Consider the following 14049-nt stretch of genomic DNA (forward strand, 5'->3'; position numbering starts at 1 on the left):
TCGTGGCACTGCGGTCGTAAACGCTGGTTTGCATATAACCTGAAAAGTCGTGCAGATGCTTGCGGTGGTGCAGCGTAGTCTTTCAGCCCTAGTCAGTCGCTGTCTGTCGCATAGTTGCAACCAATTACACTGCGCTAATGATCATTTATTGACGCTGTGACGCAGGTACTACAGAACTAGGAATAAAAATCTAAAAAAATTGAACGTGATACAAAAGATTTCTCATGAAGGAAAACAGTGGCAGCATTGCCATTAATTCCTAGCCAAAATAAATCTTCATTATATTTGTTTTACGGCTTAATTAATGAAAACGAAAACCCATGTAAAAAATGACAAGATCATGGCGTTTCAAGATCTGCAAATATCATTTGAGATAGTGACCAAAATCTACTACACATACAATACAAATGATTAAATTATAATATATACACATATTATTGAATTATTCGTAAGAAATGGTCTAAAATAAAGCATGAGCACCTAAGCGTCTCGCGGCAACATTGTCTTTGCTGGCTTTTCCCTCAAAGTTTATTCTAAATAAATAAAAGTGATAGTTGAACTGCTGAATTGAGCAGGTCCTTTATCGTAAACTATGATTTTCAATACTTATTCTATATACACAGACGTACAAAGAGCAACACATTATTGGTTCCCAACAGCAACATAAGTAATACATCGCACAAATTTTTTTGGGTTCCGATCATCAAAATAGGCCACAAATAAAATGCATAAGTCATTTCTATCTTGAGAACAGATAATTTCTGATTTATTAGGCGGCTTCAAAGGCCAGTTATAAGCACAGCGAAGCAAAATAAGTTGCCAAAATGAAGCTGATAAGATAACTAACCTAACGACAATCCCTCTTTATTAGCTATTTTGAACCAAGTAAAATGTCTTGCATGGCTGAGAAATACCAAAAATCATCATCAATTTCCTACCCCTTAGTTCAGGCATTAGCAATGATCGCTCCCTAATCAACTTGCCTCTATTTAACATATATATACTCTACAAGTAAAAAAACAATAGACTATATGTATTAAAACAATAACCTTTCACCTAACATAACTAAAATTCAAATATGCGAAGACCTACAAAGTTGTTGATCATGGCTGGGAACAGAGTTTGCAGTAGCCGTGTCAGTTCTCGGCTGTGAATCCCTAATTGAATCATGACTATTTGAGCTTGAATTCCTAGGTGAAACGCGATTAGAATTATGATTGTGATTATGTCTGCCAAACAGCGACCGAATGGTAAGTGGGGAATGGTTAGTGAACACATTACGTCGGCGATGCACTGCAGTTTCGCTTCTTTGGCTTAACGAAGGAACGCTTCGACATCGCTCTTTGCGAGCTTGTAGCCACTTAGCTTCCCTTTTATCGCACGTAATGTCTGTATTTGCATTAATTTCATCATTAACACCGCATTCGTAAGACGATTTTCGACGGCGTAGCGGCTGCGTGTGTGGGCAGCGTAAACTCCTTTCATGTCCGTCATCTCTTAATAATAAATAATTTTCATGCATACTTCCATCAGATCGTTGTCGACGAATCCGTACTTCAGGTACAGACTCTTCAATACATCGTAAACAGAGTACTTCGTCTCTGTGAGGTAGACGCGTGAAACTCGATCTGCAGTCTCCGGATGGGGTACCCAGCCTTACGAGTCCATTTGAACTACAACAGCTACTTTCACATGCTGTCACTTGTGTTGAAGTGCTTTCAGAATTATTCGAGGAGCTACTATGTGCTTCAGTTGTTGCAAGAATCGTTGGTTCTACGCGTAAATCCGAAGGTGCCCATGAAGGCACGGACTCCTCGTGCTCCTCATTATCTGAGACCATTTCATATGTTGGTGGGGGTGGCAGGTCTCTGATAAGAATGTCCTCCTCAAAACTCGGCGCTACGTTTCCCGGATAAGGTGGTGGTGGAGTCTCTACTCCGTTCCATTCATCCTCTTCCAGTGACTCTAGATGAGGGGTACCATCATAGTGCAACGGTGATGGTCGTATCAAATTTCGTCTTGGCAGAATTGGAGTAACAGCTGGTGAGGCTGCTGGAGTTACCTCTGGGGTTCTTGGATAATGATCAGGATCTGCCATTACTAAAGGAAAAAATGATTAAGTTATGTGATACTGATAGATGCAAAAAACTGAGGAAAACAGAAAAACGGTTGATGCTATAATACAATTAACTCAATTTCAACCGAGTCAAAAACTTTATCAAAATAAGGGGACTTCGTGTACAAGGGTAAAGTGAGTGGACGTAAAAGCCCCCAACGGCTAGGGTTATAGTTAGCGTGCCTGGGTTTCAGAGAGACGCCAGTGAGGTCACACAAGAGTCACAACTAAAAATAACTCACGACAGTTGCAACGAAACGGGATGCATGGACACGATATACAGTACTAAGCACAGTCTCACTAAGAATATTTACGGTAACGGATTTTTGTATTTACGTCCAGGCATTGACTAAGTAGTGATGGATTAAGTGCTCAACGAATACTGACAAAGAAGTGAAGAATCAGTTGAGATGATTAATCCAAGAATAGAAATGACCAGAAGGGTCACTCGTGTCAGCATCCTTTGTTTAAGTTCCGTGTTATCGAATAATCAATACTACAGGCCTACTACAGTTGTGAGATGCGAGACCGCCATTGATAGCAGTATTTTTCAGTTATGAAGTAACATAGACAGGGCAAGGTACTAGTTTAATTCTTTTCCGGATCGTTGTATTAAGGAATGAATGAGCAGTAAATAAACATCGCCGTTTAAGCAGTGGTTAAGCAGTGGTTAAGCAGTGATTAAGCAGTGATTAAGCAGTGATTAAGCAGATATTAAGCAGTGATTAAGCAGTGATTAAGCAGTGATTAAGCAGTGAATAAGAAATGATGAGCAGTGAATAAGAAATGATGAGCAGCGACTAAGCAGTAAATAAAAAGTGATTGATCAATGATTAAACAGAGATTGAGCCGCGATTGAACAGTGATTAAGCTGTGAATTAATAGTGACTGAACAGAAATAAAGTAGGGAATAAACAGTAGCACTTAAGCTTTGACTAAGCGGTGAAGAAGCAGTGATTGAGCAGTGATTAAGCAGCAACTTACTAAGCAGTGATTGTGCAGTGATTCAGCAGTGATTAAGCAATAATTGACCAAACAGTGATAAAGCAGCAATCAACTTACCTGCCTGGTATGAAGGAGGCGCAGCAGCTTGTACTGCGTCCAAGTAATCATCATCTCCATTTACAGGTGGGCAGGTGTTCCGTCTATCATCCCCACCAACATACCGTTTGTAAACGATGGAACACAGCAAGATGAATATGAATATGCCAAAACTTACGCCACCAAGAATAGCAGCAATCGAGCGAAGGCTGGTCAGGTCCTCTGGAGTCAAAAATCAAAAGATCGCCGATCAGTGTTTATCGAATCAGTGTAAACAGAATCAGTGTAAACAGAATCAATGTGCTAGGAGCCTGGTAATAGAGTCACTGGGTGACACAGAGACAACATAGGAGTCGAAAAATTATGCGTGTAATATTTGCGCTTATAAATACCAATCCGTACTCTACAATTTTAAAAAAGAAAAATCATAATAGAGAAGTCTTGACAGAAATAAGCAGTAAGCTCCACATCTTTTTACAAGTATAATAGAGGGATGTTATAAACAAAGTAAAGGACTTTGAAGATGCTGGACTGTTGTGTCAGATTTTCACCAGCAGTTATGGGAATTTTGGAAGAAGCCTTCAAGTACACTATGGTTAAAGTGACCATATATCCTTGAGCCTTATACAATAAAGAGTTCAGTCTTGGCGGAAGTTATTCTGGACCTTGAAATCAAGGATGAACGCAAGCAAGAAAGGTAGATTCAGTTAAATAAACAACCATAAACATTATAAATGCATGTTTCTATTTTTCTCTATTAGAAAAAAAAGTTTGGATGTTTATAACAACAGTATCAAACACTTATCATTTGAGGTAACAGGAATGCTGCAATAACAGATATAAAGTATTTGGCACTAGGGTCTTTAGCGATGCCTTAAAGTTCTGAATAAAATCTATTCAACATTACCTTCATCTCTCTGCGACTCGAACATAATTTCAAAACCAGAGCTAGCTTTGGAGAAATCCGAATGAAAATATAGAAAGGCATAGCTATTTGTCGTCTTTATAGTTCCGGGACTTTCGTTTCCACAATATTTACCTTGATAAAAGACAGAGCACAGTTAAGTTACCAAAATTAACAACCGGAAAAGTTTCTATTTATTTACGGGAGATATGCAATTTCTTTGACATTATAGAATAAAACAGAGATGACTGCACGTGCAGGGTTTTCATTAAATTTTGAGGTAGATCATTCACATTAAAAAGTAGGAGTCTAAAAGTTTACTAAGGTTTGTGCAGTCTCACTAAGGCAGGTGAAAGTAGGCGGCGAAGGCTTGATGAGTAAGTGACGGACTCTCGCCGGCTGCCGGCCTCTAATGAAATCCCTGCATGTGTGTATCTGAACGAAGCCTGGCAGTTTTTACAATTACCAAAAGGCATTGCCCGAATCTATCCAAATACAGTCTGATTACATTATTAATGCTTTCACGGCCATTTTCTTCCTATTGTATCGTGATGTGGAATTGTAACGCAAACATAGAGAGGTAATAATAATAATAATAATACGAATACAATTGTTTCATTTCCAGCCAAATACATTCTTTTTCATCATTTTTGAGATCGAGGCGCCTATTGTAGGTTATTTTTTGCGAGATGTACGCTGCTACTCCACCCTCTTTCCCAGACTTTCTTGGTTTGTTTACAAATAAATATCCAGGTATAGAAAACAAAGCCTCAGGGTCCTCGTCTGTTTTTCCCTGCTGAAGCTGTGTCTCACTCAATGTTAATACATCCATATTCGGAAAACTTTTCAATATCTCAGCAATATGGTCAAAGTTTGACGATAGGCCACGCACATTCTGGTGAAGTATCTTGACTCCTTTTTTGAAAGTAAGTCTTTCCAGCTATGGGTTAAATCTAGTATTTTGACTTGGTCCCGGACAAGGCTCGACGTCTCCACATATCAACAACAATAGGCCTAAAAGGGTTGAGTTTGAACATACAGCAACGTTGAATCTGCCACCACTTGACTGCCAAAAACTAGAGAAAATGTAAGTCTCACCGAGCTGGCTTGAGTCTTCATCATTATGGTTTAAATATAAGCTACTACTGGAAACGAAAGCAGCCTTTCTTACTCGAAAACAGATGACCAAAAGGAGAGCGATGAAAAACGCGTGCTTCACAACAGCCATCTTGCCTCATTTTTTAGATCATAGACTCGAACATAACTTCTATGATCATGGTCTATGATCATAGAAATATCCTCATGGCCTAACATTCCATGGCAGATACAGCTTGCAACACATGTTATCATTAAAAGGGAGCTGGAGAGAGAGAGCAGATCAAAACTCCGTAGAATAGAGTGAATCCCTGCATACATGAGCTTCGTTTATCAAGGCTAGGCTGAACCAGATTCCTAATTCAAAGGTACTTAGGTTCACCTTACAGCTCTCACTTGAGAGCAACATGTACACACAAACCTTTAGGTGACATCACCATTAAATTCCTAAATTGGTAACCAACTTTGAACTTAGAATCATGACAAACGATTCTTTATTCTGAGATTCATAAATGCCCGTTTTTTCATCAAACTGAAACAGGCTCTAAACAACAACATGTCCAATTCCAGAAAAATAGCTTACTGCATGGTAACTTTGACGTCGAAGACAACTTTGAAATACATACCTAGCAATGTGGCATCGCTAGATGTCCCATCATTGATGGACAGAAAGTCATGACATATTTTACCTTCCATCTCCTCTAGCGAAAAAGCCCTGTAAAAGAAACAATGTTCGTAAATGTTCTTTTATGTTGAAGAAATAAGAATAGGTAACAAATAAGGAAAACAGAGATTCAAAAAACCTATTACTTCGGGCAACTGAATGGTCAAATTATAGACGAAAGGTGAAAGATACGAAGGGAGATAAGACAGGATCTCACCGGGAGGTTTTTATAACTATTCAATACATTTGGGACTTGCCAAGCCTGCGCGCACACCCACCTCGTGGCGTGGTTGGGGCTTGCCTAGCCTCGTGGCGTGGTCGGATTGTTTCGGCATTGAGCTTACTTGTGTTAGTGGTGGTAAGTTTCTTATTTAATTTAGTTTGTCGTATTTTTTAGGTATTTATTTACTTAGTGTTTTTCTCAAGATAGATACCCTCACTGATTGCGTGTACGAAGGCCTCTTGCCGCACGGGATGAAAAACTACATGATTATTGTGACTGGAAAGCGCTTCAAATGCGACTTGGTCGTGAATGGATTATTTTATATTCTCATACCATGTGAACTTTATGTCTCTTAAATTTTCAATACTTAATGTCTCTTAAGAGTTTCTTAATTATGATTTCATGAATGATGTTATGAAATGTTCGTGAACTTTTTTGTCACGTCAAGAAATTCGCTTCCGTTCTGATGCTGTATTTAGATGTGGGAAGTTTATTTTTATCCGTTGTGTCTTAAATTCTAGGCCAACAGGGCAATCATGTTCTTGGATTTTATAAAATTTAGTTGTTCTCAGTTTTATCACGATTTATTATTTTCTTAATTTTTTTGCTTTGAGTACTGAAGTTTCTTAATTTCTTCTGACTGTCCAGTACTCGTTTCTTATAGCCAGTTCCTTATAAAAAAATGAATGTAATGTTATTTCGTTGCATTGCAAATACACTCCCCTTTCAAAAGCACCACCTTGAAGGAGGAGAAATGGCGCATGAATGATCGAAAACTTTTGGTATGCGAATTAATTGTGTGAAAGTTGCGAATGGAAATGGATCGGAAGTTAAACAGCCACCAATCAAAACTTCAATTTATTTAGAGTTATTTAGAATGGGGGAGGGCTAGGGGGGCTACAGCCCCTACGTCGGAAGCATCTAGCCCCCCCCCCCCCCCCACCATCGGAAGAAATTTTAGGTTATTGTCAGAGCAAATTTGACAAAATAACGTATGGAAACTGCACATTCTGGTCATTTGGGCCCCCTGTCAGAAGCTTTAACTTCTCTGTCGGAAGATTCTGGCGCCACCTCTGGGTGTAATCGAGTAATTTGTAAACCAAATTGAACGGAACACAACTTTTTTACAACAAGAATAAATATCAACATCATATCAACTAATGAACGCAAAATTTGCAAGCATTCCAGTAATTTACCACTTTCATGGATAAGAAAAGTTAGTAAACTGGGCTGTAAAAAAGCTCGAAGTTGTAAAAAGCCAACTAGATTGTCAAGTGTCAAAGTGTTTGAAATAAATATTTGAACAAATATTCATTCGCCTCAGATTCTACAAAAAGGAACAAATTTCATTGCTCTAATTCATTTTCAGACCAGGGATGACAAATTATATCAAATTTTAAAAAAAAGAAAGCAATCAAAGAAGAATGGAGAAGAAGGAGCAGAGGTGGGAAATTCTCTTTTCAGGTGTCACCAAAAATAACTGTTATTCTGGGACATTTACAAATTGTGTTGTAAAGAAAAGTAGTTGTGTTGTTGTGTTGTGTTGTGTAAATTGCTTAAATTATGAAACTTCAAAATGAGAGCAAACAATTTCCAAACTTTTCTATGTAGACGCTGAAATTTGATGAGGTAGTGATAGAATGGAAAAAACCTTACACTGTTGTTTTCGTTCAAAGTATATGATAAAAATTTCTTCATTATCTGTATGTTTGTTTTATTTAATGTTCATAGTTGCATATATATCAGTTTAAATTCAATGTTAATTTTTGGTTGTTTGAGATATTGATAGAATGGGAAAAAAACATTACTCAGCTGTTTTTAATCAAATTATAAAACCTAACAAGTGTTAAAAACTTTTAACTGGATGAATGGAGGCTTTTGTGAAACAATTAGCATTCAATTATATTTAAAGGAGAATTTCCACAAGCTCAAAATGCATTGAAAATAATACATTGTAGAAACATACCAAAACTTTAACTTCACTATGTATCCCTTGCGAACTGATATAATCCACTTGCAATCACAATTGTTTGGATAATTTTTGGGGTATCTAGGCGATCGGATCATTCCAGTTTCTCTGTTTAGCCTCCCACCACAAGGATCTGAAACAAAACAATAATTTGAGGCACCCCCTGTGACAAACTGGAGAGTCATGATACAGCTAGAAACAGATATGCATATCAGCTGAAAAAATCAAGGGCAGCGTCAGGAGGAGACTAGGGGACACCCCCCCATGTTTCTTGGCAGAATTGACTTTTTGTTTCATCTAAATTTGATGATAAAAATTTAGAGGAGGGGCATTATTTTGGCCCCATATTCTTTGTGATGCAATTCTATGATTCTGAAGCTGTTGGTAAAAGTGCGTTTACTTACAGCAAAAGAGGCACGTGGCCTAAATTCATTGGCAGAATTCAACTGGTTATAAGCTTCCTTGATAAAGGCAGCTGAAGACATAATCCAAGCAAATGATCATAAATGTGGATATCAGCAGGTTGTTGGGCTCACAATTTGGATATACTTACAACATTCCACAAAATATTTTTATAGCAGTTAGAATATTATATATAATCTTTCCGCACCAAGCCCCTCCCCTAAATCTGAATTACACTCTGTGGTTTCTAGTCCTAACCATAGATGGTCTATGGATCACACCAAAAGACAAGGAAGCAAATCTAAGTCGCTTTTGTTTTTTAAAACTTCAAGAATTAATCATATTTTTCTGTGAGCTCAAACTTACCACATTTGTCTTGGACAGTGGGTACAGTAGTGACTGTTGTGTACAATGCTTCAAAGGAGAAATTGTCAAAAGAAGGATGCAAAAGGTTTCCCATGAGTCTTAGTTCCAGCATAGGTCCTTTGCTGAAATAGCTCGGAGGTGACTTAACACCACACAGTCGAACTTCCTCTGGAGAACCAAAAGAACTGTAACAGAAACGTAAAAGAATAAGATAAAAGGCCAGTGTAGATTGAATAAAAGAACAATATACACCAATTGACTTACGGCTTTGTTTTGAAAATTTCTCTGAATCTAAATATAAAATTTTTCTAAGCCCATGAAGTTTGAAAACTTTGACCACAGAAATCATTCTGGGTGAAACTTCACTTCTCTAGTCGCCAATCACGGCCAAATCTCTTATAAAATCTTTATGTCATCATAAAATCAATATCGTTAGCAATACTATAATGAAAGCTTGCTCTCAAAGTACACTAAAATAATTGCTCTCAATCCAAATCTGAGGTCAGAAATTTTGTACAAATGATTTTGAAGAATTTTTCAAAATGAGGCTGTAAGTCGAATTGGTGTATTGTCAAATGCTTTTTTAAGCCCATCCTAACAGGCGCATGAAACTCAAAGATTCAATTTTAAATAGTCTGGTTAGACAGATTTCTTTATATTCTCATCTGCATTACGACTAGGAAATCGAATCACAACAGTAGCAAGTAAAAAAATTCACCGTGCACTTCTATCAATCATCTTCAAAGTTACTGAGTTAGTACATTCATTGGCTGCTGTCTTTACTCCCATCTTGAATTTAGGAAACTCTAGCTTGATGATGCCAGACTGTGGATAAATAATCCACCTGCATGTCAAATTACTCTCATGATTTTCATGCAGAAAAATGTCTTGAAGCTGTGTCCTGTTTGGGCTTTTGATCACCCCTTTGGATTTGAATAAATCTGTTGTGCATTTCTCTAAAATAAGAAACAGTGTTGCAAAATTCGCAATCCAAATGCCATTTTATTCAAGAAGAAGCCTCATTGTGTACTAGCATGTTAGAGCCAAAAAGCTATTATACTCAAATTTTTGTGAAAAAAAGGAAATTTGTAGACCTTGAAGGGGGATTTTCAAGGTGGTTCACATCATTTTGCTTTAGCAGATGCAAAGGATTTATATGATTAGCCTGGTTAGTTGATGTGTTCAAAATCAGACCACTTGTTTCTTTTTAGTGATGATACAAAGAGTCTTTCATTCTGGGATATCAAACCGGCAGCCCTAGCTACTCTTTTAGCAGAAATGGTCTGGGATAACTTGTAGAAACATGAAAAGCAATACAATGAAATGTTGCCTGGAAATATTGTTGAACCACTGATTATTATATGGAGAAAAGACTCTACAATCCCTTGTTCTCTTTTGCCAAAGAAACAGAGGTTTCTCCCCTGTTAAGTACAGTAATATTAGGTGAAAAAAATTTCAGCATTGATCCACGTGGTGATCCTCCATACCTAATGCTCAAAGGGAACATCGTGGATGTAGGAACAGGCAGCATAATGGAAGGCTCTCACCTTCCCAAAAACATGGATGAAGTTCCATTGAATAGTATCCCAGGTATGCCTTAGAGATATCTCATATCACAGTTATTTTGCTGGTAATCCTAGTCACAACTATTGTCATTATTTGTGGAATGTTTTTTATAATCTTTCTAATCTCTGCTACTTGAATCTCATTTCCAGAAGAAACATTTCTTTGTAAGTTTCCTGTTCTTAGCAAATCACAGACTTCACATGACATTTTTGAGATCCTTGTTTGTGGTATTATTGAGCAATCACAAAGTAAAAATTATACTAATTTCAAGCTGTAAAAAATTGATTGCAGCAGGTGACTATGTTTAAAGTCACACTGCTGGTAACAGTAATACAAAATTTAAAAAAACTCCAAAATATTTTGTGAGAGTCTACTCATCACAAAATGTTACTGATTCTGGCACTTCTCTAATTCTAAGGTGCAAACTTTGTTAGATTTGCAACTGAACATCAGCTGCCAGCAATTGCTCAATTATTTATGATCTGGATCTAATTTTTCCTGGGACTTCTGACCACAGAGAAACCAATACTTAGCTTATATGTGTACAGAAACTCATTTTGAAAATAATAATTGGCAACATATACTTTTCAATTGAAAGCTTTGTTTTTACTCTCATACTCTTGGTGGCCATAGATTTGATCCTTAAAACGTCTCTAAAAAGCCATTGATTAATGAATACCCTTTATTATAAAATTATCTAAAACCATGCAGAAATATTGTTCAAACCTGGTGAAATGGTGGCATTTTTCCATCATAAAATTAATGAAATATTCAAAATGTGTAATTCTTACCATGTGCACTGATTACAGCATTCACCGCAAAAAACAGTGAGATGGTGTTTGAAACAGCCAAAATTCGACAGTCTAGAGAAAAAAGCAGAGGGAATACAAAAACCCACTTGACACGGTTGCTATTTCAAAATAACTGCAATTCTTCACAAGGCTTCCCGTAAGTAATTATAATTACTGACAGAAGCCCAAGTTAAAGTAAGACAGACAGCAAGTACCAAATCGAATTATCCTGAAAACTCATGAAAAGACCTTAATCTAAAGTTTATAAGGGCTTCTTCATGAAATTCTTAAAATGTTGATAATATATATGTATTGCACAAATAAGCAAAATAGAAGCAGAAAGGAAAGTTATAAGATGTGCAATACATTATTAACGATTCGCTAGGGATGGATACTACAATGATTATCACACTGTCATGTTCAACATCGGCATCTGATTTTGGTTTTCAAGTGTTGATTGATCAGAGTTCAGGTTTTCTAAATCAAACATTGAACTTCCAAAAAATAGATCTTAAATATGTTGGCCTAAGCCGTTAAAAAGGGGGCACTTCTTGTGACGAAAGTAATCAGTAACTTTAGGTGCAAATAACTTACTCTTTAATTAAAAAAAATTAATTCATAAACATACTTTATTTTCAAACGCTATGACAGACAGGGATGACATTAGTAAACTTTACCCGTAACAATGCCGTTATTAAGTTAAATTCTTCAACTCACATTGCGTGCACAGCATCTCGGATGGCGATGCAGCAGGTCAGAGAACGGAGGATTCATACGATAACTTGCGATACGGCTGCCATATTCCGGAGCTGAGACCATTAATATTTGAATTCACGTGGTAAATGTGACCCTTGGCGTTTGAATATTGTAAACATCATCCAGTTTAGTCTAAACATAGTGAGGCACATCCCCAAGCTTTGATGTTGAACTCAAGTGTCTCCGGGCGGTCATGGGTCACGTTGAAGGTACTTCATGTAGACAGGGTTTCTTTCAACATCACAATCACAAATGAACACCCTTCTTGAAAATCCATCTGCCTACACAAATAAACAGTCCTTTTCAACATGCGTACAATATATGCCTGGGCAATGGAGGGGGTAAGAGGGCTGCAGCCCCCCAACCAGTCAACACAAATCGTATTTCAGGCCCAATTCGAGCAGTAATGTCGCAATGTATAGATAATACGAGACCCCTCGCACCCCTAAACTTTATTGCATCCGCTACGCCCTTGAAAGGGCCAATTTAAGAAAAATCGTGCTACTTGTCTGAAATTTGTCTATGGTCTCTTGGTTTGTATATTTTACAATTCCTCTCTGCACAATGTTAAGTAATTTTTGAATCAATTTTTTCTTCTGCAAAGATGGGGAAACATTATTTGCTTCTCACTTCTACAAGAAATTCACGCTAATTGCACATTCATGACAATTTCACAATACTTTTAGCAAGCAAAATATAATCATTCCCGGACTTGAAGCTTGAATATTGTAACTTTTCACAAGACCGTCAGAACAAAATTCGTAACGGAGAATGGGAAATGGAGGGCAGGGGTTAGGGGTTGTAAGCAACATGAGAAATATTTTACCTCTCACTCAAAACTGTTTTCATTTTTTTAGAAGCAGCTTGGGAAATATTTAAACCCCAATAATAACGAGCCCCCATATCCGGCGGCACCCATTTCCGGCGGCCACCGTGTTTATAGATAGTTAAAAATAATAAACTATGAAAGCAGTTTATTAGTTCATAGTTGACGCTAAGCCCTTTAAAACGTGCTTCCTAACTTTATGAAAAGGTATCAGTTGGTTGTAAAATGTTTGCTTTTTCCAAAGCCATTCTCAAATTTTGCACCGCCAAAAAGTTGTTGAATTATCGGCAGATTACACAAAATTGCACAAGATCAAGTCGAAACCACAATCTATATTTAAGCACAGAGAGCAACATCCCGCCATTTACCCTCACAAAATTTTCTATTCCTTGTCAAAAAATGCAAAATTTTATTTTTCTTCAATTTCTTATACGACGAAATATGAAAATTCGTTTACTTACACAGAACTTGATGCTCAAAGAATATTGCTGAAAGAATATCAAATACTCTGCAAAAATAAAAATCTCAGTATACAAAAAATACGTGCAAGATGTTGACCCAGCGTTGGACGTTCAAGAAACACGTGCAAAATGTGAGCGTTGCGTTCTTAAAAGCAAGCCCTTGATGAAATTAGACAGTAGGCTGTCGTCTGAATTTGCTGAAAATGCAAAAATGATCAATGAATACCGGACTATTCAAAGAGCATATCTGATGTAAATGCGAGACTAATTTTTAATATTCCTAATTCAAAATATATCTTATGCTGGCTTTTAGACAACACTGTTTTCGAGCCTTTGAGGTAAAGATGCCGATTTAGCGAAAAAGTCCGTCGATATCTCTTAATTGTCGTTTAACTATTTTTCTAATAAATCAAAGAGTGAAAGGAATTGATAAAAACCTAAAATTTCATGAAATCAGTGATTGCATGAAGCGTTTTGATTCAAAAAGGCAATGCTTAATCCTTTTTATGTATAGGTTTTTAAAGATATCAAGGTTACGCAATAGTTATAATATACACTGTCTCCCTATTCTCTATTTTAATGTGATGAAATTAAAATGAGATTTGGATTCCTTTTGAGGAACGAAAATTTGTTTGGTCCAGGTTTCAATTTAAAGCGATTCAATTGAAAGAATCGCACAAAGTTTTATTTTGAATAGCTGACAAAAATATTTCAGACTGATTAAATCTCACCAGCAGAATTGGACTCAATTTGAAAACTCTGTTCGGAAAAGGCTTTATTTGAATCTGGCTTTTATCCAAAAAATATCATTTTTTGGGAAGGTTTTCGAAATTTCAGAAAACAACGGATTAAAAAAGAATTTTCATTAC

The 14049-nt window shown here is 36.9% G+C and overlaps 1 protein-coding gene across 4 annotated transcripts; it reads right to left on the reverse strand.

Moving 5' to 3' along the window:
* Positions 1–35: 35 nt before the first annotated feature.
* On the reverse strand, positions 36–14017 carry LOC135695857 (uncharacterized). Of its 4 annotated transcripts, XR_016144563.1 has the most exons (11): positions 11855–14017; positions 11138–11209; positions 9499–9736; positions 8781–8965; positions 8010–8145; positions 5783–5871; positions 4065–4196; positions 3179–3379; positions 1093–2100; positions 481–533; positions 36–176 (listed from the first exon to the last, which is right to left on the reverse strand). XR_016144563.1 is itself a non-coding variant. In XM_065215049.2 (10 exons), coding segments are annotated over exons 1-10 (2079 nt in total). In that variant the 5' UTR covers positions 11871–14017; the 3' UTR covers positions 342–531. The 4 variants fall into 4 exon arrangements, 2 of the variants coding, with proteins under 2 accessions (XP_065071121.2, XP_065071120.2); XR_010517307.2 differs by having other exon boundaries at positions 481–2100; XM_065215049.2 differs by lacking the exon at positions 36–176 and having other exon boundaries at positions 342–533.
* Between the last annotated feature and the right edge of the window lie 32 nt (positions 14018–14049).

The sequence above is a fragment of the Rhopilema esculentum genome, chromosome 14 (genome assembly GCF_057945365.1).
Source record: "Rhopilema esculentum isolate cy_ngs chromosome 14, ASM5794536v1, whole genome shotgun sequence".
NCBI classification, from domain to species: Eukaryota; Metazoa; Cnidaria; class Scyphozoa; order Rhizostomeae; family Rhizostomatidae; genus Rhopilema; species Rhopilema esculentum.

Excerpts from the sequence above, each read along its gene's own strand:
- LOC135695857 (XM_065215048.2), bottom strand. Across the intron at positions 8,966-9,498 it reads ATGATTGATAGAAGTGCACG|TTCTTTTGGTTCTCCAGAGG; the intron begins GTGAATTTTTTT and ends TTTCTGTTACAG. Across the intron at positions 3,380-4,064 it reads CGAGTCGCAGAGAGATGAAG|AGGACCTGACCAGCCTTCGC; the intron begins GTAATGTTGAAT and ends TTTTGACTCCAG.